This window comes from Camelus dromedarius, chromosome 26 (assembly GCF_036321535.1).
Source record: "Camelus dromedarius isolate mCamDro1 chromosome 26, mCamDro1.pat, whole genome shotgun sequence".
NCBI classification, from domain to species: Eukaryota; Metazoa; Chordata; class Mammalia; order Artiodactyla; family Camelidae; genus Camelus; species Camelus dromedarius.
This window is the reverse complement of record NC_087461.1, coordinates 16301120-16325486: the sequence shown is the minus strand read 5'-3', so window position 1 is coordinate 16325486 and position 24367 is coordinate 16301120. Positions and strand designations below refer to the sequence as shown.

Genomic DNA, 24367 nt, shown 5'->3' with positions numbered 1-24367 from the left:
ACTTTCCAAAAACCCTAGTAGTTGAAGTATGAGGGCCTTACAATCCAATGGAGTCTTCCTAATAATGTGAGGAGAAAGAAAAACTTTTTCATGAAGCATTTAATAAAAATTGAAGACGGCTAACAGCTATATTGTGCTCTCCTTACTTTTTGAATTTTACCGCACTGTCTTTACTCACAATAACCACAACAGATAGATACAGGTTTAGAAAACAAGGATTTCTTTTTCTTTTTTAATTACCAAGATTGAACGCCTCTGATTTAAACTGGTAATTATATCTTGCAATTTAATAATTTTATCTTAATATGGTCCCTCCATCATTTTGTTACACTTTTTCTACTTTTATAACAGAGGTAGAATATAAACTGGCATTTCTATTAAAACAACAAACTTTAGACCATGTTGGTATCTGATGAAATGGTCACAATATAACTGGCTAAATAATTTGGCTGAGTGGTAAAACCCTTCCCTTAGATAGGAAGAAAAGACCAATGGAGGCTGCAGAATTAGCTTGTCAGTGATGCAGACATAACTCAAGAGTACAGAGACCAACCGGCAAAGATTCTTTTCACTGAGCTCCTGTCACAGCCAGTGGCAGACATGCCCCAACACGAAACAGCACAGCGCCACCCGAAGGTTTCCCTTTCACTCAAGTAGAGTTCTCCTGGCACTTAGGAGCACTCACAGGAGTTCACATTACACACAGGCTCCTTTACCTTCTTGCCTTGTGTTTAGAAATTTCTAAAGATACACACCAACCTATTAATGGCAGTCACCCAAGAGAAGGAAAACGGGTGGGAGTGGATAAAGGGAATCCTTCTCTTTTTACTCCACATACTTCTGAAATTTATCCTTCTTTCAGAAAAACAGTATCAATGTGTCTATATTGGTGTATTTATTTTCTTCCACCACCCCAGTCCCCCAAAGTTTTGCACTACTGTATTAGAACACACATACCCTGCATCCTCTCTGCCCAGGAAAGCATTTACACAATAATAGTGCTTTCTTATTCTTATATCTGCGTGGTAGAACATTTTAAAAAACTAGTAGAAAAAAATGCTGAAACAATTATAATACAATCTTCTCAACAGAACAAAACAATAAATATATTTATTCAGCTATATTACCTGATCAGGAAAAAATTCTTGAAGAAATGGACCCAATAATATGATTCCTAATCCTTCTGGATCTAATTTATTCTTCATGAGATTTATACTAGAGGGGGAGAAAAAAGAAACAGTAGATACCAAAGGGAAAAAAAAAGCAGCTTATTTTTCTCCTTTCATGATTAAATTACTAGTACTGCAACATATTTGACTGCAAAAAATCCTAAGAGCTGTTCTTTTTAGACCCTTTGTGACAAATACACAGGAATGACATCTAATTTGCCAAAACTTGGTTATTTTTAAACCAGAGTAATGTGTTACTATTTAGAATTTAAATTATGATGATGACTTTGGAATATTGTTCCTTATTAGGTAAAGTAACTTTAAAAACCCAGGCTTACAAACACAGGCTTATACCCTCCCAAAGGCATATTTTCTTTGCTTCATAGTATGCCTGAATTTGACTATCAAATGAGGCATTTAACTTAAAAAAAAAAAAAAAAAGTTTAAGTCCAAGGAGAAAAGCAGTGTCAAAGGCAGCGGTACACCAGATAATCAAAAACATCTCCTAAAAAGCTAGCTTTCAAGAACCAAGTGGGGTGGAGGCTTAAAATTCTTAGTGCAAACTGAAGAGGTAAGATATTGTAAAAGAGCTAAAGTGTGGTGAATTTCAGTAAGTGGTGTGGACTGTCTTGTCTCAGGCGCAGCCTGAAGTGAGCTGTGCTTTTGCACAGCCTTTGCCATGCATGAGGTGTAGCCAAGGCTGCTGAAAGGTGTTATGTGTGACTTAGAGAAGGCAGAAAGTGGACTGTGGTTGGAAGAGTTTCAAAAATAAAAATGGTCTTTTCAGAAAATTCTGATTCTCTGTGTTATCTCCCAAACTATAAATGTTAGGTTAAATAGACCTTATTAGACAGTTGACCCTTGAAGAATGGGGCTGTCTGAACCGCAGGGTCCACCTATACATGGATTTTTTTTCCCCCAACAAATACATGTATGTACCATAAATATATTTTCTCTTCCTTATGATTTTTCTAGCAACATTTTGTTTTATCTTACTTTAAGAACAGAATATATAATGTATATAACATACAAAATATGTGTTAATCGGTAGGCTTCCAGTCAACAATAGGCTACTAGTAGTTAAGTTTTGGGGAGTCAAAAGTTATATGCAGATCTTGGTCTGCACACAGGTCGGTGACCCAGCCCTTGAGCTGTTCAAGGGTCAACTGCACAACATGCAGAGGATATGACATTTTGATGGGTCTGAGTAATGACAGGAGGTTATGGCATGAAGCAAATGAAAGCAAGATTATATTATTATATCTAATATATTTACTTATCCTTACTATGGCCTGGTTATTATAATGTGATTAGACCAAAGGACCACGTGAATAACTCAGTCCAATCTTTCAGCTACTTCTAGAAAAACAATTTACTAGCTCAGTTGTGATTATAATTCAAGGTATGTTATGAATTCTGATGAAACAAGGAAAATTAAGTAGATGATGTATAACCATCTAAGAATCTGGGGAAAAAAACCAAATAAACCTAACTTTTCCTTTTTCCTCCTTCCTATCTTAAGAATTATTAGTAATCAAAATTACCTAAGTTCAACTCCCTTTTGCAAATTAGAACAAGGTAAACAAAAGATGGTCTCCACTTGGAATCAGCTGAGAGGAAATATGGTAGTTACAGTTACACCATTTATTGGAATAGTTCAACTGTCACTGAATTTCTCCTCTTTAAGTTGGAATCAACAATTATGTCTACTAAGAAAGAATAACATCACAGCGCCATGTAGTGAGAGCAAGACACATTAATTCAATGATTAGTTTGCAAATGTTTATATGTATTTTACACTTTCAAAGAAAATACAAACTGTTTAAAAACAGGATAGCATCAAGTTCTAAGAACTATGTGTACCAATATGTTTTATGTTGCTTTTGCTGAATCCTTTTCTTAAATGTTTGTAAGCTAATGTTTGTTTATTGTGAGATACACTTTCAGAAGAAAAAAAATAATTAAACCAGGCAGAAAAAGGAAAAGTTAGTGTAGCTCATAGGTGATTTTTAATTTTCATATGTATTAATATGACGTATCCACTTAACCCGAGAGATATTTTCCCATGGATAATGAAGATCCCAAATTTATGGAAGAAGTTGTAGATGTAACAATGTACAGAATATAACAGAATGAAGACAATGACAGGATATTAATGTTAGGCAAAACCGAAAACTATATTCTGAAATATAGTGGGGCCAAAGGATTCGGGTATTTAAAATATTCGTCTTTACTTAAGACTGAAAGTCAGAGGCCTGTTGGTTACTTAAGCAGGAAGCCTAACGGTAGAGACAGTCTACAAAACTGTCACTACTTTCACTAAAGGTACTATACAGACAGGCACAGAATTTCAAAATACAGGTTTCACAGTGAGAAAAAACATTTTAATATAGAAAAAGGCACTTATATTCTTAGCACCCTTTTTTAAAAGCAGGACTTCAGTGCAGAGTGGGAAAGGAAGCTCATTTTAAATAGGTCAAGTCTGTACTAAAATATTGATTAGTCTGATTGCTTGCTTCCGAAATCTTTGCTTAATATGAAGTGCTACACTTCATTTATGCAGTTTAGATTTTAAAAAAAGAGGCGGTAATGTGCAGATAATGTCACACATTCAACGGAATCAGAGTCGGTTAACTAACAATTCTTAGGTAGCTTACTATTCAGGATCTGAAACAAGGTCCAACGCTTTCATCACATCTTCTAGAAGTGAATCAGGTATAAATCCATTATCTGGAAAAAAAAATAAGAGAAAACAATCTGGATTAAGTTTACTTTAAGAAATGCTATTATTGCTGATTAGACTTCAGTGAAAACTCACTTAAGAGGGACACAGAGAGTTAAGGAACAGCATTTAACGTTTATTTTGGGCACAATGTCTATTATTATTAGGCACTCTTTTCTATTAGCTTTCTTGGGCACACAGGCAAAGACTTATTTTCAAAGGTTAGTTTCTAATACAAAAATTAACCATATGACTTCTACCTGAGAACTCCAAGAAAACCTTAAAGACAAATTCCTTCTTAAACAGGCTTACAAATTTAAACGATAAAGGTTTCTTTCTACTTAAATTTATAACAATTATTTATCAAATAGGTATATTTTTCAGTAAACAATGCAAACCTTTAAATTCCCTTTAAGAAATCCAATTAAAATAATCCTTTACCAACACATTCCTTTTGTTACAAAGTTATTTAACTTTCTGCAAGAATGTTCATGACCCCCTGTTATTTAGCTCTCCAACAATGTAAGATCAAGAAAAGATATCCCTTGACTTAAAATCAACAGACTTAATTTAAGTAAAAGCCACAGATTTAACAGGGGAAGAAGATTCAAAGTTGGAATACAAGAGTAGAATCAAATGCTGATGAAAGACTAGTTTATGGAAAATATTCTTTTTCTTGGGCTCGATGAAAAAATAGCATTGCTAAATGGCTCAAACTCAAATGATGCAATAGAACATGACACACAAAAAAAGCTTGTAGGGCAGCTGGAAATCACAGTACTTTAAAACAAGCAAGTTGTATATTTCCTTACATGTACAATGCCTGTGTTCCTCCACCATTTTAATTCATTCCTGAAGACTGTCTCAGCTTTAAATGAACTTCCAACACAATATCCTTTTCAAGGATTAGGATTAAAAAAAAAAAAAATCTTGTCCTGGAGAACAAGATGTCCAAAAGTCTTGCTTTAATCATCAGGCTACAGTGAAAAGTGTAGTTGCTCTTTTCACACACAGTGTATACTCTGTCTCTACCAGAGAGGAAATAAAGAAGATAACGATTTTTAAAAAGTCTTTTCTTAAACCTCACAAGCACTTGCTTACCATGTGAAGACAGACTAGCTTTGACTAAAAGGCTAACTAAAAATTAGCCTAAATACAATTTTATAAAGTGAAGGTTTAGAATAAATTGTCAATTTACCAATACTTTAAGATATAGAGAATGAAGAACTTGTTTGAAGGTACCTGTGAAAATATTCAACCTTTGTAAGCCTAACTCTAATGAGTTTGAAAGGTAGGAAAAAATTACTCATTTTGCCTAGAGTCAGGTCACAGCTAAAAGCGTAGCATCTTCAAATGTAAAACAGGCTTTATCTGTCACTAGCAGATGGGAACAGTTATCTGGATAGTTTCTGTATTTACGGGCTATCATGTGTGTCCACTTGACAGAAGCAGTGTGTAGTACAATATTCTTCAGGAGCACTGAATGGCAGGCAGCCCTGTCTCTTCTTACTGTAACCCAAGACCCAGCTCCCATCCTCAGAAAGAGCTAACTGGCTGTACAAAGACACAAACAACTAGGAAGACAACAAAATGACCTCCTTAAACATGATTAGCCTCCAGCTTAAACATTCCAACACATTTTTAAGGGACCGATGAGACTTACAACTTGTAAACAGAGACATTCTGGAGTACAACAATGATGACACCAAGCCAATGACTCTGCTTTTTGTAGACAGTATTTTATAACTGGAGATTGCAGCATAAAAATTTTTTTCAATACGTCAAAGACTTTTTAATACACCCAAGATTAGAAGAGGAGATTTGGAATCGCTTATCTTTTTAAAATATTTATTTTGAAGTTATTTTATTCTTCAATAATCATACCTATCAAGACAAATTCTTTAGAAAAAGAACAGAAATCTTAAGTCTAAGCAGATGAAATTCAATTGGTTCCTTAGAGAAAATGGAAACAGAGACACAATGATAAGGGGGCCTCAATACCAACAGCAGAAGAAATCTGAGCTTACAGTTTGTTCACTACTCAAGCAGACCTGAGAAGCACTAAAAGAAAAAGCAGCACTAGGATGCACTGGTAATTTAACCACATGGATATAAAATGGCCTTCTACAAGCTTAAACTCAGAAGAACAGGGAAAATGAAGTGGGGAGGAAAAGAGGCAGTTATGATGGTGTAAGCACCTACTGTGTACATGTTCAAATTCAGTTAAACTATGTTTTAAGACATTTGAAAAGGAGGAAAGAAGCTGTTCATTTAAAAATTTAAAAGGAGGTTTTTGGTTGGTTGTTTTGTTTAATTATTATTATTTTTTAAAGTTTGTGAGGAGATGGGGGCTGAATATTTGGGACCATAACGTTTACAAACCCCTGTAGGTGAGGAGTCATGTTTCTTAGGAATAGAAGAGAAAAATGACATCTAGTTAAGGAGAATTTAATGCTGTTGGTTTTAGTCAAGTAAGAGTTAAATTATTTTTACTAAATGCTGTATCATGCTGTACCTAACTAATTATTATTAGTGCTTTAATAACATATACATACAATTTAATGTAACTCTTAGTGAAAAATGTGTGACTTCTGCTCATTGGCAGTTAAGGCATTTTTGTAGTTGCACTGTCCTCAGTCTCTCTGCCAGTTTGCCATCTGGCTCCCTGCAGATGGGGGCTCCTGGATGGCAGAGATTCCATAACCCTGGGGCCCAGCACAATGCTTCACATAAGCAGCCACTCAGTAACATTTGCTACATTTAATGATACAAGCGAATGCTAATTTCAAGGCACACAAACTGCTCATTCAGGCCCCACGGTTCAACCAAAACCAGCTTTGTGAACTGTACATAGGAAGTTCAGAGAGAAATGAGCAGTTAATATATGGCCTGTCCTACAGAACCACTTTAATTGTGTGATGGAAAAGTTGCAAAACAAACAAAACACAGTGCAGGATGTTGAAAAACAATGGCTGGGGCAGCATGAAAGACAATGTTAACAATGGTAGAGCAAGGTGGATGGCAGTGACAGAAGGGAGGAAGCAAGGGTAGAGAGAAGAAAATGTCATTTTAAATGACAATTAAACAAAAGGCAATTTCTAGATCATGTCTAAGGATCGGTGTATACTAATCTACAAGTAAAATTATTCTTAAAGATTAAAAAAAAGTACCACACTGAAATCATTCAGACAAAATATGCTGTCAATATATTTTAGGAACCTAAAAACAAAACAAAACAAGACAAAAAAACAAACAAAAAAAACAAGGGCTCTTTTTAAATCAAAGAATATATATCCCTTGCCCAAATGGTTGATGAATTCTACACAGGTTGGGGTGAAGAAAGAGAGAGAATAAGAAGGAAGAAAACAAAACAAACCCCATTATGTGTAATGCAAAAAAATTCAATTACCATCTATATAGAATTCAGTTCTTTGGAGATTCCTGAATAAGCTCTATGCCCCACAGTTTTGGATCTTTCTTCTTTTTAAAACAAAACAATATAGTCAATTTATTGAGTACGTGAATAATGATGTAAAGTAGATATAAAGTCCATTTTACAGCTGAGAAAACTGAGATTAGGAACTTGCCCAACATCACAAAGCTAATGAGTAACAGAGGTGGGATTTATATCCGGGTTCTCTGATATCCACTGGGATGCTGACACCTGGAGGTACTCCAAAACTCCTCTCTTGTCCAGTATCTTTGATCACATTGATCAGTTGATCTCCATCCCTACTCTTTTATGGTTATTTTTTTAAATTCCTGTACAACATGTAACTGAATACAAACCAAAGACCCAAACAATCCCCACTCCCCCCCAAAATGTAAAAGACAAAATGAAACAAAACACACACACACAGAAACAACTCCCAGCCCCCACACCAAGTCCCCAGGAAACAAAACATGGACTTTCTAAAGACCATATCTAACACACTTTACATGGCTCCAGCATCTGATTCTCTTTAGGATATAAGCACACATACTAGGGTTTATTTTCATTTCTGAATTTGGAATTACTTATTAAAGTGAACCTAGTAATTAGAGGTGATATGTCCAGGTCCTGCTGAAATCAAAATTTTAGAAGTATTACAAAAGAAACTAACAGCTAAAAATGTATTTTGAACTTGTTTTATATGTGTACTTGGCATCAAAATAATTATTGAGCTCCCAAGATCCTAAAGACTCTAAAATGGAGATTACTCCAACTGCTCAATGAGAATGATAGTCAATATCATATCCTTATTCTAATAAATTAAAAATAATTCAAAGACAAAGAGGTTAAAAAATACATCTTTATCACTTCAGCCTTCTAAACAGACATTTGTAGTAGAGAGAAGGGGAAAGATTGCTTGATTTCCTGGAAGAACAGCTAGAATGTGGTCTCAGTTCTTACAACTAGGTATGTAGCTCTGAAGAAGTGACTTAAACTGTCATAGGACTGGTTTTCTTAGGAATAAAATCATGATGGTAGTTCCTTGCCCATCTCGTAGGTTTATGGTAAGGTTTTAATGAGACCATGGAGGTAAACTGATTTATAAATTATAATGTTTCATGCAAAGGCCAGACAATATCATTATTTTTTTTTAGACAGGTCTCAAGTAATAAATCAGCTTTATGTTCCAAAAGACCATTAACATATCAACTATTTACAACACTGAAAAGGCAGTCTCACAGAAGCAATGCAATAAATGGTGATTAGTCTGCAAATACTTTCAATTCATAATATGCCTAAAGCATGGTGCTAACAATGTATGGGTCTAGGCAACAGGTTTAGGTACAGGTCTACCCAACTGTCAGACACATGGGTAGAACCCAGGAGCAGGAGCAAGGGTGAGGTGGGGAGAGTGAGACAGATACACAAATACTCAGGGATACCAGAATTTTAATTCTCTTTTCTTTAGCTTCCTTGTAGGTCAGTTTTTCTACAAATATTCTGAAGAGGGTGACAAAGGGCACCCGTCCCCACACCAGCCTCTGCTAAATGGAAATGCAAATCAAAACCACAACAAGGCATCACCTCACACTTACTACAGTGGCTATTATTAGAAAGATAAGAAACAGCAAGTACTGGCGAGGACGGGGAGAAAAGGAAACCCTTGTGAACTGCTGGTGGGAATGTAAATTGGTACAGCCACTGTGGAGAACAGTATGAAGGTACCTCAGAAAATCAGAAACAGAACTACCATATCATCCAGCAATTTCACTTTTTGGGTATTTATCTGAAGGGAAAAAACAAACAAACAAAAAACAAGAACACACACCTGGAAAGGAATATGCACCTCCATGTTCACTGCAACCCTGTTTACAATAGCCAAGATATGGAAACAACCTAAATGCCCATCAATGGATGAATGGATAAAGAAAATTTGGTATATATACTAAATGGAGTATTATTCAGCCATTAAAAGGGAAGGAAATCTTGCTCTTTGCCTCAACATGGATGGAACTTGACGGTATTATCCTAAGTGAAGTAAATCAGACAGAGGGAGACAAATGCCGCCTGATCTCACTTATATGTGGAATCAAAACAAAACTGAGCTCATAGATAGAGAACAGACTGGTGGTTGCTAGAGGCAAGGGGTGGGGAGGTAGGTGAAATGGGTAAAAGGTGTCAGAGGTACAAACTTTCAGTTGTAAAATAAGTCATGGGGATGGAATGTACAGCATGTTGATTATAGTTAATAATACTGTATTGCTTATTTAAAAGTCATTAACAGAATAAATCTTAAAAATTCTCATCACACTCAAAGAATGTCTAACTATGTATGGTGGTTAATGCCAACTAGGCTTACTGTGGTGATCATTTTGCCATACATACAAATATCATTATGTTGTGCACATGAAACTAATATGTTAAACATCAGTTATACCTTAAAAAAACAAAAACAATCCTGTAGTGGTGGTGTGTAAATCACTTTGAACTCTAGCAAAAGACAAAGGGTTAAAAATAACTATATCTACAATAATATGTTAAGATACACAATATAGGGAGATGTATATTGGGATATCAAAACTATAAGGCAGGTAAATGCATAGAACTTTTTTATGTAACTGAAGTTAAGTTGTTGTTATCTTAAAATAGATGGTTATAAGACTAAGATGTATTATGAATGCTTCACAGTATCCAAAGAGCAAAAACCTATAATAGATACACAATAAAGAGAAAAGAATCAAAGCCTAGTATTATAAAAATTAAGGTCACAAAGAAAGCAACAGAGGAAGAAAAAACTACAGAACTATAAACAATCAGAAAGTAATCAACAAAATGGCAATAGTAAGTCCTTACTTACCAACGTTTACTCTAAATGTAAATAGTTTCATTTCTTCAATCAAAAGACAAAGTGGCTGAATGAATAAAACAAAACCCAACTATATGTTGCCTAAAGGCTCATACTTAAAGGATACTGACAGGCTGAAAGTGATGGGATTGAAAAAGGTATTTCACACCAACAGAGAACAAAAGAACTGGGGTAGCCATCCTTATGTCACACAAAGCATTTTCTAATAAAAAATAACAGGATACAAACAAGGTCACTATACAATGATCAAGGGATCAAGATATCAGGAGGATTTAATGATTGTAAGTATACACATACCATATATTGCAGCCCCTAAATAAATGATTATTAATAACAGATCTAAAAGGAGAACAGACAGGAGTGAAATAAAGTAGGGGATTTCAATACCCCACTTTCAAAAACAGTAAGATATTACACACAGACAGAAAATCAAGAAGGAATAGCAAGTGTGAATTACACTTTAGAACACATGTACCAAATAGACATACACAGAACACTCTGTGTAACAGCAGCAGGATACACATTTCTTCTCAAGTGCACATGAAACACTCTCCAAGACAGATCACATGATAGGACAGAAAATATGTCTTAGGAAATTTATTTATTTAATTTTTTTATATATAAACTTTTTTTATTGAGCTATAGTCATTTTACAATGTTGTGTCAAATTCCAGTGTAGAGCACAATATTCCAGTTATACATGAACATTAGTAAATTTAAAAGAACTACAATCATACCAACTATTTTTCCCTACCACAAAGATCGGAAACTAGAAATTAGTAATAGGAAGAAACCTGGAAAACACACAAATATATTGGGTTTAAACAACAAGCTCCTGAATAATCAGTGGGTCAAAGAAATCAAAAGGAGAATCAAGAAATATCTTGAAACAAATAAAAATGAAAGCACAATGTATTAAAACTTAAGGGATGCTGCAAAAGCAGTTTTTAGAGGGAAGGTTATAGTGGTAAGTGCCTACATTAAGAAACAGGAAAGAGCTCAAGTAAACAACCTCATGGAACTGAAAAAAGAAGACAAACTAAGCTCAAAGTTTACAAAGGAAGGAAATAAAGATCAGAACAGAGAAATGAAACAGAGAATAGGAATATAGAAAAGGACAATAAAATCAAGAGTGGCTTTCTGACAAGATAAACAAATTAGACAAATAAAATTAGAGATTAAAAAGGATATATTACAACTGATACCAGAGAAACACAGTCAGAAGAAACTGCTATGAACAATAATACACCAAGAATTATAAAGATAACTTGATCGTACATATAAACCTTTAAGATACCACTAAAAAACTGCCAGAATAAATGATTTCAGTAATTTTGAAGGATACACAGTCAATATACTGTTATCAGTTCCATTTCTCTACACCAATAAGAATTATTTGAAAGAAAAATTTAAAAAGCAACCTCATTTACAATAGCACTGAAAACAATGAAATACTTAGGACTATGTTTAACCAAGGGAATATAAGAAACTGAAAACAATAAGACACTGATGAAAGAGACTGAAAAAATACAAATAAATAGAAAGATATTCTGTTCTCAGGGATTGTAAGAATTAATAGTGTTAAAATGTCCATACTACCCAAAGCGATCTACACAGTCAATGCAATCTCTATCAATATTCCAATGACATTTTTCACAGAAATAGAAAAAACTATTCTAAAATTTGTTTGAAACCATGAAAGATAACGCACAGCCAAAGCAATTTTGAGAAGGAAGAACGAAGCCAGAGGTATGACATTACCTGATTTCAAGCTACACTGTACAGTTACAGTAATTAGAAGAATATGGTACTGGCATAAAAATAGGCACACAGACCAGTGTAACAAAATATTGAGCCCAGACATAAACCCATGGTCAACTATTTTTTTTGTAAGAATGCCATGAATACACAATAGGGAAAGGATAGTCTCTTCATTAAATGGTACTGGAGAAAACGGATATCCACATGCAGAAGAATGAAACGACCCCTACCTTACAGTACTCACAAAAAAAAAAAAAAACCCGAAATGGATCAAAGAATTAAATGTAAGACCTGAAACTATAAAACTCCTATAAGAAACTGTAGGGGAGAAGATCCTTGCCATTGGTCTTGGCAATGATTTCTTGGATAAGACAGCAAAAGCACAGGCAACAAAAACTAAAATAAACAAGCAGGACTACATTAAACTGAAGAGCTTCTGCACAGCAAAGGAAACAATCAATAAACTGAAAAGGCAACCTACACAGAGGGAGAAAATGTTTGCAACCTATTTATCTGATAAGGGGTTAATATACAAAATACATAAAGAACCCATAGGCCTCAATAGCAAAACCACAAATAATCCAATTAAAAAGTTAGCAATGGACCTGAATAGACATTTTTCTAAAGAAGACATACAAATAGCCAACAGGTATATGAAAAGATGTTCAATATCACTAATCATCAGGAAAATGCAAATCAAAACCGCAGTGAGATATTACCTCCTATCTGTTAGGATGACTTTTATCAAAAAGACAAGAGATTAAATGTTGGTTGAGTCTATGGAAAAAAAGGGGAACCCTTATTCACTGTTGGTGAAAATATAAATGATAACACCTATTAAACAGTATAGAGATTCCTCAAACAAAAACAGAACTACCATATGATCCAGCAATTCCATTCCTGAGTATGTATCTGGAGGTACTGAAATCAGTAGCAAAGAGGTATTGGCACAACTACAATCACTACAATATTGTTCACAACAGCCAAGATATGGAAACAACTTAAGTGCTCATCACTGGATAAATAAAGGTGATGAGGTGTGTGTGTGTGTGTGTGTGTGTGTGTGTTTGTGTACACACCTACAATGGGGTATCATTTAGCCATGAGAAAGAAGGAAATCCTACCGTTTATGACGACATGGATAAACGTTGAGGGCATTATGCTAAGTGAAATAAGGCAGACACAGAAGGACAAACATTGCACAACAGCACATGTGAAATCTAGAAAAGATGAATTTGTAAAAAGAGAGTAACAGTGGTGGTTATCAGGGGCTTGAGGTACGTTAATTGGGGAGATGTTTAAGGGTATAGACTTGCAAACAGTAGTTAAGTTCTGGAGAACTAATGCACAACATGGTGATTACAGTCAACAATACTGTATTATAAACTTCGAAATTGTTAGAGACTAGATCTTAACCATTTTCTCCACAAAAAAGAAATAATTATGTGACGCGATAGAGGTGTTACCTAATGCTAATGTAGTAATCATTTTGTAATATATAAATATATCAAAGCAACACGTTGTATCCCTTAACCTTACAAAAATAATGTTATATATAAATTATATCTCAATTAAAAAATATTCTGGAACATTTATTCATTTGAATACATAAATGACTTAACTTTCAAAGAGCTTATTCAGAGGTAGATTTTTTCCTTGTTTAACATCATCAGAGGTCAAGATTCAAGTAACCATAACATTCGTACCCTAAGAAACACGAAAACCTTATACCACGTGAGACTCTGATGATCACTGAAGTACTCTGTTATTTTTGTTCCCATTTTCACCCTTTCCCATTTAAAGTTTTCAAGAAATGTGAGCTACCGTTTATTCACTAATCCAATAACTCTTTAAAATAAAACTCAGGGAAGTATCAATATATTTCGAATACATAAAGATATAAAACACAGAATTAATAAAATAATAAAATCTTTTACCTTCTGGATCATAAGTTTGAAAAACTCTTCTGGCTTGTTCTGAAGGAGCCTCAGGGGCAACTAAAGCCATATCCTGAAAAGATAAAAAAGCGTGCTATCAATGAGCTATAATACACATGACACCAAAAATAAACAAAACAAATTAGGCTAGGGTGAAGAAATGATGACATTTGGAGTCAGAAGACTATGAGTTCTATTTGTATCATAAGTGTATAGCTAGATAAGTCAAACTCTCTGGGCCTTCATTTCACATCTGAAAAATGGGAATACTACAACCACAGAGAATTGTAAGAATGACATTAAGGTTTATATAAAGCTTGAAAAGTCTAACATTATATCGGTAATACTATTAGGTGGAATCTACAAAAATTAATGACTGATAGTTTTGCTTTATATTATTGTCCAAGTAAAAAGAAATATAACTGAAAATATACTCATTTTCAAATATTGAAAATTCAAATCAAGAGATATGACAGCAAATAATTACATAGGAATGCATTTGAAAGTTATTACTTTAGGAAGCATTTTATATCAATACTTATGCACAGATCAACAATCCAGCTCTTGCATGTTCAGAATTTTAACTTTCCTTAAAAGAAATATCCAAAAGGCAGATTTCTTTTTCCCATAAAACTAATTCTCTATCATGACTAATTTCTTTAAAAGGTAAGCAGTATTACAATTAATCAAAAATAAACACAAAATTCAGTGTTATTTGGATCCTTCACAAACCTGTATCCCACACATTTTACCTATTATGAAATTCTATTACTTGACTGACATGAATCTAGAATCTACACTGTAATTGTTTTCCTCTTTTCATAAATCTGGTCCAAGCATCTGCCTGTAATGGTGTTCACTGAGACAAACTTCATCACAGAACAAATTTCCAAGCATCCCTTTTTATCATCTTGAATCCTTTTTAAGAAGTTGTAGAGTATAAATGTTAAATACAATTTAAATTGCTATTTCTCTGTGGAAACACTGTTTAAAAAAAAAAAAAAAAGAAATGTACTAATTAACTTTTGTCCTAATCATCCCATCCTTAGCTCAAAGGTGAAGGAATGAACTCTAGGAGTCAGTGTAATTCTTACTCAACCATGGGTGTAGGTACCTGAACACCATAATAGTATGTTCAGTTTACATGGGAGTAAAAATCAAATGGGAATGGGAATCAAAACAAGGCAATATATACAAGCCTCTAAATGTTTTTAATGTATTAAACTAAGTATTAAAATAATTTCAAAAATCTGGTATTTTGTAACAGTAAAAATTAGTAAAGCACAACTATTTCCCATTTACCATCCCCTGGTAGCAACTTTCCGGGGCTGTATTTCCTGCTTTTTCATATTATTTTGTAGATTATTATACACATGTCAAGGGGCATGTTTTCATCTGGCTGAACTTTCTCAATGCCTTTCTGAGTTTATGATCTAGTCCTTTAATGCTGAATACTTGGATTGTGTCTAATCTTTTGCTATTATAAACAATGTTGCACCAAATAAACTTGAACATGTAATTTCATACATGAACAGTTGTATCTGTAGGACAGAGTTCCGGAGTAGGATCGCTGGGACAAAGGAAGAAAGCATTTGTGATTTTGGAAGCTACTGCCAGATTCTTGGGTTTAATTTGTTCATTTAACTTATTTTGAATGAGATTTCTTAATGCTTTCCTTTCTCTAATGTATCACCAGTAAAGCCTTTGCTCTGTAATTAACTTTGTATCAAAGCTGGGATTGCAGTGTAGGCGCTCAGATTTAGGGAGCAATTATTAACATTGGGGCTATCTTCATTATTATTCCTTACCTTCTTTTACCACTCCCAAACCTTAACTGGAAACATTTCTACATGTATTCCAGAATAAGCTTTAGCCCCCTTAACTATTTCTAACCCTACTTTTTCTTTTTTCCTTCAATTCTTCCCCTTAGAATGGCTACTGGTATTTGTGAATGAGCACCGTCACTGAAATTCTGGCTGAGGAGACAGTGTACAGCTGCAGATGAGATTTTATGCACGGGGAACATATGAGGGCCCAAGATGAAGATAACATTCTTTCCATTCACTATCTGTTGCATTTCAATCTTTGTTACTAGTAAGTGATGAGGAAGTTTGAAATGAGTTTTAAAACATGACTTCAAATTTTCTAAATACTAATTAAAACTATGATCTAAATAGATGGAAAGGGAATATCATTTTCTTAGTCAAAAAACAAAACAACAAAACAAAACAAAAACCAGACTCTTGGAGGAAGAGGTGGAAGAGAATAAAACTGAAGCATTACTTTAATTTTCTACAAAATGAAGTTTTGGGAAATTACCATTGTTTATAAAGTGGAGGGAACAAGGAAGATTCCAGTTTCAGTTATAGAAAAATGTTTGCATCAAATTCTCTGGCATTAAAGATTTCAGAAAACACAGGAGCACAGAAAGAATTTTAACATGAACTACTTGATGCCTCATCTCTAAGTTCCAAGTACTACAAACAAAAAATATACTGTGCTTATGCTGAAAGAAATTAAAGTAGACTTAATGAAATGTTCATTGCTTATCTGTTATTACGCCTCTGGTTATAAACATATAAAAAATTTAGGCTCTAGAAAATGTGTAGTTAATTCTTGTTTGAATAGGCCTGGCCTGATATAGAAAGATCAAGTGAAGCTTGGGCAAAAATCTTGGTGTACTCTGGTTTAACAGGTGTTAATTTAAAACAAAGGGTGGCAAATTTTTTTTCCTGTAATGGGCCAGAAAGTAAATCTCTTAGGCTTTGCTGATCATAAAGTAGCAAGATAATACAATACATAAACAAATGCACATGGCTGTGTTCCAATAAATATTTTACAACATAGGTGGCAGGGTTGATTTGGCCTGTGGGTCATAGTTTGCCAATCCATGATTCAAAGGATACATTGTATTTTTAACCCAAGTGCTCATTTGTTAGCAAACATGCTTTCTTTTGACATATCTGGGGACATAGTGATGTCTTAATCACCTGAATAGGTTTTACAAAGAAGATATGTTGGCTCTCATCTGAAAGAGAAAAGAAGGTAGGAAATTCTAGCTAGGAGGAACAGAATCATGAAAGGTAGAAAGATGTGAATTAGCAGAGGACAAGGGGGAACCGAAAGAGTTGAACTGGACTGAGAACTGTGAAAGAAAAGGAGTAATTAGGCAGGGAAATCAGCTCTGTTGGAATAATGAATTGATTTTCAACATTCAGTTTGAAGGTGATGGTTAAACACCCATGTAGAGCACATGGTTATCTTAATACTTGGTACACTGTTGACACCCAGTGTTTGCCGATCGTAGGCTTCTCACAGGCCAAGAAAAAGGAGATCAGGGCTGGAGAAACCGCAAGCTAAGATATGGAAACAGGTGAAAGCAGGTAACTTCAAAGACGTCAAAACAGAGTAGTTCCAAAAAGGAATTTAGAGAATTTATAGCTTGAAGTTTAAAAGTGTGAAACAAGTATGTCAAAACCCTGTATGTGAGGAAACAACAACAAACCCCAGATGTAAACTACCTAACCAGTAATTTCTTTTTTCCTCCCAAAATACAACCCAGTGGTAGTGCTCAGGTTCCACATAATAAAGCCATCAACTGTAACGGTCATTACTAATGAAGCCAGTTGGGTCTTGGGTGATTAGGAAAACAATCTTGTTTTGCTCCTTGGCTCTCAGTGATATACTTAATAGCTAATTTGTTAAACTCCTTAGAAATTAACTGTTCTTACTCATATCACTCATTTTAAGATGTGTTTATACTAGAGGGGAAAAAAAGAAAAGAAGGTTTAAAAAAAAAAAAAAACTACAGTGAGTTCCAATGAAAACATCCAAAAGTTTTCATCTACAAATCAAAACCAGTACAGTCTTCTAGACTGATTATCGGCTTGGCTTATTTTGAGTGTTTACAATGCTTTTTAGATTATTACTGAAAAAGATCGTGTAAAGTTTGTTTAAATTTATATAATGTTTAAATGTTTATAGATAAAATGAGGAAAAGTTACAAAACCACCTTCTATTATTACCATTATACAGTTTCATGCTGAATTCCATTTAACTTTCTAATTTTATTTAAAATTACAAATTCCAACACTCATTTTTACCAATTAGTTTAACTTAAACACTTCTGAACAAGGTTCCCAGTTTAAAGATCTGGAGCAGAATGATCTAGGTATCCAGTCTGGCAATATGTTAATATTAAACAGATTTCATATTTGCATAGCAAGTTTGAACAGTCAGTAGAGAATTCCATTAATTGACAAAGAGTCCTGTAATTACAATCTCAAGACAACATACTTTAGTGAGATGTAACTGCCAATTTTTTGCCATTGCACATAAAGGAAATGATTTAATTAGAAAGGAAAGAGCAAATTAGAACTCTTATGTAAAAACTGTGTAAGTGTGAAGAATAACATGAAGAGGATTCTACACTGATTTTCCATTTCCAACACTTAATACGGCAATAGCTTTTAGATTACATATTTATTTTTCCTATATAACTATCCACCACTCATAATGTTTTGAATACTATCAAGCCTATCAGATAAGAACTTAGGCTATACATTTAAGGTCACAATCTAATGAGAGAGAGAGAAATATGTCCCTTTATACTTATTTCCAAGAATATCATTAAAATTATCTTTAAAAAAAAAAAAAACACCTAGGCACTCGGCAACCCTTTCAGTAACCAGGTGCCGCTAGGGCTGCGGCGAGCGCCTTTTCTTCTCTTGCCTCCTTGGGGCCCGCGGGCAGCAGCCTCTTGGCAGGCCGGTCGGCGCTACGCTGAAGCGGCCGGGCGCGGGCGGGGGCGGGGGCGCGGGGGCGCGGGAGCGGGCCGCGTTCGCGGGGCGGAAACTGCGGGCCGGAGAGAAGCACAGAACTCGGCCGAAAACCGAGAGCCCCACGGGGCCGTGGAGACTGAGCTGGACCCGGTGGAGTACACCCTGCGGACGCGGCTTCCCCACCGTCGGCCCCGGAGGCCCGATGACATTTATGTCAACACGAAGAGTGACTTTAAGGCCCAGCTGGCCCGCTGCCAGCTGCTGCTGGACGGAGGGGCGCGGGGTCAGAACGCACGCACTGAGATCTACATTCACGGCCTGGGCCTGGCCATCAACCGCGCCATCAGCATTGCCCTCCAGCTGCACGCTGGCAGCTTCGGGCCCTTGAAGGTGGCCGCCAGTACTTCTACCGTGGAGCTTGCTGATGAGCTGGAACCAGAGACGGATACGCGAGAGCCGCTGACTCGCATCCGCAGCAACTCGGCCATCCACACCCGCGTCTTCAGGGTCACACCCAGGTAACTGAAATGAGCCTGGCCCACCTTACCCACTCACCCCTCTACAGCTAGGCTCAGATGCGCCTCTTCTTGAACTGAGTACTGTCGTGGACTTCCCACCAGAGCCATGCGGGAAAAAGCCTATCCCCGCCAACCCCAGAGGACTCCTAACTGAGAGGGTGAATACTGCCTTTTGTTGGGCCCAAGCAGTGGGTCTTCCGGAATCTTTGTGGCCTGCAACCATTGTCCTATGCAATAAAAAGCATCCAGTTGTAAAAAAACAAACAACAAAAAACCCCCAAAAAACACCTTCTAAAGTAAAATTTAAACATACAGTAATCCCCTACCCTCAAAAAACTATTGAGATAGAAATAAAGAGATTCTAATGATGTAATTCTAGGATACTTGTAAGCATTTTCTTTTCTTCATCCCTAGTAAATAGCACTTAGGAGAAAAGTTCAATGTGTATTATACCAGAAACACTTTTAGGTACCCCCACTAGGAAGAGATTCTAAACATTAAGTCAAATATTTAAATATTATTTTAATTAGCTATGTTTAAAAACTCAGATTGATCATCAAAATTACATTTACTCTAAAAGTAGTTCTCTACATTAGTCATATATAATCAGATGCTTTTTATCAGAGGAACGTTAGAGCAAACAACCCCTTTCTCAGCCAACTTACTGGTGAACAGGGATTGCTGAACAATATAGCTTTCAAAATTATCTAGCCTCACCTAGCTTTAACTGGCAAAGTGCTACAGAAGAGAAAGAAAACAAAACAAAACAACTGCTGCAATGGGACTATCTAATATCCAGTAGTCACGAAACAAGGACCTCTTTCTCACCTAGCTGTCTGCTCACCATAACCTTTTAAAATGTTGTAACATTAGCTATGCTTCTAAACACCTACTGAAATACAAGGAAGGCCTGTGCTCAGTTCCTTAACTAGGTATAAGTATGCAGTTCATTACTGAAAAGGTCTTTAAAGCTTATTTCTTATACCCTTCATTATTATCAAGAACAATCTGCTGTCACAAGTAATCAAAGAACCTTTGAGCTTCAAGAATAATCATGCATATCTAAATTACATTTTAGCTTGCAGATAACATTTTAAAGTGCTATTAAGAGTCCTTCCAAAACAAAACAAAAAACTAGGATATAATTTCCCTGTAAGCTTTAAGTAGAATTTCCCTTTAAAGTCACTTTGTTCTATGTTTTATATTGCCTCTTCATTCACTAACTATACGTATGAAAATAATGTGGGAACCACTATGAAACAGATTTTAAATCAATTATCAAATGCTCTTGAGCATCTGATGTTCTTCATTGCCAATGTCAGAAACAGAATTCAGTTAATGCCATCAATTGAAAGTAGGTAGGTCACTGGTCATTTTTTCTTACTCTTCCATGATTTCCCAAACTATGTGCAGGAAGTCCTAGCTACCTCCACAAGAACCCACTGCTGTGTGCTGATTTGTGCTGTGTCAGCAGAGAAGTCAGGGTAGGAAACATAAAGCGAAGTCCACTGAGGTTTTTTATGCATAGAAACAGCACTCTAAATGAATAAGTGAAGTAAGGCAGTAGGAGGAAAAGTCTCTGAAGGGTACAATTTGCTGTAATCACTACAATGATTAGTATTAACCCCTGGACTTCTTTTCTCTTCCTATTGCCATAACTGCACAATTCCACGATCCTCCCAGCCTTTCTCCACTGATTTCGGCCAGAGAATTCATTCCCCAGGCATCCGCTCTGTGTACTAACTCTCCTATACATCTACAATCACTTTCTGGGTTCTCTTGTTTATTATGAAGAACTGGGCCAAGAAAGGCTCTTTGCCGTCTAACTACTGTATTTTATTAAGAACACAGCTAACAATAAGCCACTGCTCTGCACGCACATGAACACTTACAAAATTCAAGAAAAAAATGACTATCTGACATTTTTAAATGGTAAAAGTTATTATATCAGCACCTGGGCAAATATCAGTCTGATAGTCAAAAAATTCCTTATTTCTAGGTAAAACTCTTTATATCCTTTCCATTAATTTAAACTCTTAAATCCCCCAGACATACAGTAACCTATGGCACCAGATGGTATTACTGTTCTCAATTCCTTGTGTTTCCCTTTAAGAGTATAATCACTGTTGCTACAGGACCTGCAGGATCTCTCTGTGGGAGGAGTCTGCCTCTTAGCCTCACTGACATCAGGTTTGGCCAGGTCACTGTTTTGGCCAGAGAAATAGAAGCAGAAGTGACAGTCTGCTAGCTCCTAAAAGAAGCTTTACATGTCATCTGTGGTTTTGCCAATTATCTTCTTTTTTTTCCACCAGGAGAACTGCCCATTCCTGATGGAGGCTGCTCCTCAAGTCATCACAGAATGAGGAAGGCACATAAAGGACACGTGCAGCCAACATGTAAATTAAGAGAGAAAGAAGCTTCGGGGTGTGTGTTTCGAGAAGGGGTATGGTGGGAACTGCATGCCCCAGCAAAGGCAAAAAGAGGGTGTTTGCAGCGTTTAAGGACAATAAAACTGACTTGGTCTAGTTCTACTTTATCATCATCATCATATGTGGGTAGTTCTAAGCAATTTCAGAGGTCAAACATCCCTCCTGCCTAGGTGGACTGCTCCCATTGCCCTCTTCTTTAATATGACTGTACAGATCGCTCAAATTTTAGGGTTGTGACGTCAGGAAGCTAGCAAAAGGAATTAAAAGCTAGTCTTTCTGGCTGGGGTTTTATTTTGCTGTGTCACAGGGATATTTGCTCTTCCTCTTCACCCCTGACCGACTTTTCCCGCTCTGCTCTTCCTTCATGCTACCCACTGCCGCTGATTTTAACACTATGAGCTGCACTGGCGGGAACCTCCATATACACAGACTTCATGTTTTTCAGATGAAAATGAATGCCTGGAAAGATGACTGGTATTTGTCCGCACAATACTAGTCATGAAGCTTTTGGTAGGCTTGGATTAGTATAAATGCGAAGTGAGGACATCCCTGACCTGACACCCCCCCACCCACCGCAATCCTGCCTCCCTTTCTGCTACTTTAAGCACGGTTTATGAAAAACAGTTACAGCGCTCAGTTTCTAATACTTTAAAGTTTTACTACAGCTTTAAGAGAAGTTCTTACTGCTCTTAAAGAGGCTGTTCTATTTCCACGAATACCTTTACAGTCACGCCTTGGGTATTCACGTTTAGTGTTTTATATTGAGATAAGCATGCAAACAGTGTATAGTGAAGATAGTATGAGAAGAAACGATTATGCCAGGTGTATTGCCTCTGATCCCAACTTCTGCTTCCATATTAATCTCCTAGTATGAATATGGTTCAGCCCTACTGAACCAATTATTATTCTCCAAATATAGCATGAAGTTTCACATCCCACATCTTGTCTTTTTGCTTAATCTTTTCCCACCCTTAGAATGCAGCCTTCATTTCATGCAAGTCTAAAACATATTTATCATGACCTTTAATTCACGTATCATTTTCTCTGCACCCACCTCTCCCCTCTTTTAGTCTCTGTTTTGTCCTAGTATAATAATTTGGTTTTTCTGTTGTTTGTTTTCCTAAGGGATAGAAATAGTTAACAGCTCCGGAGTCAGATTTGAATCTGAATCCTTGTTTTAGCCAGGAGATGTTGTTTTTCACTGGCCCCACTCTATAAAATGTAGACGAAAATTAGCACAGTGCCTGACTCACAGGAAACACTCAGAAAAAGTAAACAGTAAACTACTACAATGTATCGTTAACCTTTGCATTTCACGCATACTTAGCACAGTGCACCTGGTGTTTACTCTACCAGGCACTGAGGGAAAACACATAAATCAGGTATTATCACAGATACAAGAAGATAGGAAGTTGGAAGAAATGACAGGAGCAACAAGGGAGTAAGAGGAGCAGCAGTCACAACACAAGAGATGTCGAGGCTGGACCATGAACGCTTAGTAGGATTATGATCACATTCTGGGCAAACAAAAGCAGAAGCACAGGAGAATAAACAAAGCCATAAACTGGTGACATTTACTATCATACATTAAAGATGCTCTATAAGATCTTTTCTGTTACCAACTCTTACTTGTTACAATTATTTTCATCAATTCTAGACAGCTGAAGAGGTTGCTGATTCTAAAACTGATAGACTTGATTCATATCAATTATCAATGTTGATTCTAAAACTGATAGACTTGACTCACAACAGAACACCTTTAGGCCTTTCTGTCAGCAGTATTTTATCTTGTTTGGACAATTATTTGGGTTCTACTGTAACAAAGTTGTAAGAAACAAATTCAAATGGGAAGAGGGGCTAGTTTCAGTAAGCTGGGTGACATCACTGACATGATCAAAATAACTAAAGAGAAAAATACTCATAAAAACCAATACAGAAACTTTACAAGTTATGATTTAAACTATAAAAATTAATGCTTTACCTCTTAAATTCACTTCCCTTCTGTAGCAGTTAAGGCATGAAATTTAAACATATGCATAAACTCTAATATTTACTTAGAATAAATGGATGGGGTGACTAAACTGCATTAATACATAAGAAAACCCTATTACAAAATGCCCACCTGTGAACTTAATTATATTCCAAATCCCAAGATTTTTACCCAGTAATTAAAGATACATAGAGGTGGATTTTCTTTATAACAAATATAATCTATAATTATTTTACTTCTTTTCCTTAAGATTGTGTTTATTACATGGAGAGAAATGTATTAATGGTAAAGTAGAACTGTTCAAATTTTAAACGCCCTAGAAAAAGGGCTCTAATACGTAACTGCAGTAGTCTTGCTAATGTTACACCAAAGAGTAGTACACAAAAGGAGCTTGCTCTGTAGAAAGAATTCTATCTAGATTCCCAGTAACAGATACCACTGTAAGAACAGTCAGCTTAACTGCAGGAACAGTTAAATGTTTTGTTTCTCCTTCACACTAAATTCAGTGTCTCTATACATTTTACCTTTAAACAGAAATGCGTTTTCATGTGTTCTTACGTAAAAAGAAAACTGCTTTATCGGAGGAAAGGTCAAAGGCGACACTCATACAAAGAGTCCTTTTATGACCATAAAGGAGAACAAAGAGGAACGTAAAACCATCTTCCCAACTTCAAAAGAAAGTTTGAAATGGATTACCAAGGAAATCAGTCACTGATCTGAAGATGAAACTAGATGTTACATGTAGGTTCCAACTATTTTTA

General features: G+C 35.8%; 2 protein-coding genes across 3 annotated transcripts in view; one reads left to right on the top strand and one right to left on the bottom strand.

Annotated features, from left to right (window-relative positions):
* The window catches only part of MINDY3 (MINDY lysine 48 deubiquitinase 3), an 85541-nt gene that overhangs the window by 7072 nt on the left and 54102 nt on the right, over window positions 1-24367 (bottom strand). For both annotated transcript variants that reach the window (XM_064479417.1, XM_064479418.1), the window contains 3 exons: window positions 13889-13961; window positions 3827-3899; window positions 1128-1215 (listed from right to left, as the gene is read on the bottom strand). In XM_064479417.1, the coding sequence (XP_064335487.1) occupies window positions 1128-1215; window positions 3827-3899; window positions 13889-13961 (234 nt within the window). The remainder of the gene's footprint in view (window positions 1-1127; window positions 1216-3826; window positions 3900-13888; window positions 13962-24367) is intronic.
* Window positions 17117-19259, top strand: LOC105105197 (ribonuclease P protein subunit p20). The gene is made up of 2 exons (XM_064479227.1): window positions 17117-17239; window positions 18553-19259. The coding sequence occupies exons 1-2, from the start codon at window positions 17117-17119 to the stop codon at window positions 19189-19191; spliced, it is 762 nt and encodes a 253-aa protein (XP_064335297.1). The 3' UTR covers window positions 19192-19259.

Coding starts and splice junctions, on each gene's coding strand:
- LOC105105197 (XM_064479227.1), top strand. CDS start 17,117: ATGGTTAAACACCCATGTAGAGCACATGGTTATCTTAATACTTGGTAC. Junction 17,240..18,552: donor AGATCAGGGCTGGAGAAACC/GCAAGCTAAGAT, acceptor AAAAACACCTAG/GCACTCGGCAACCCTTTCAG.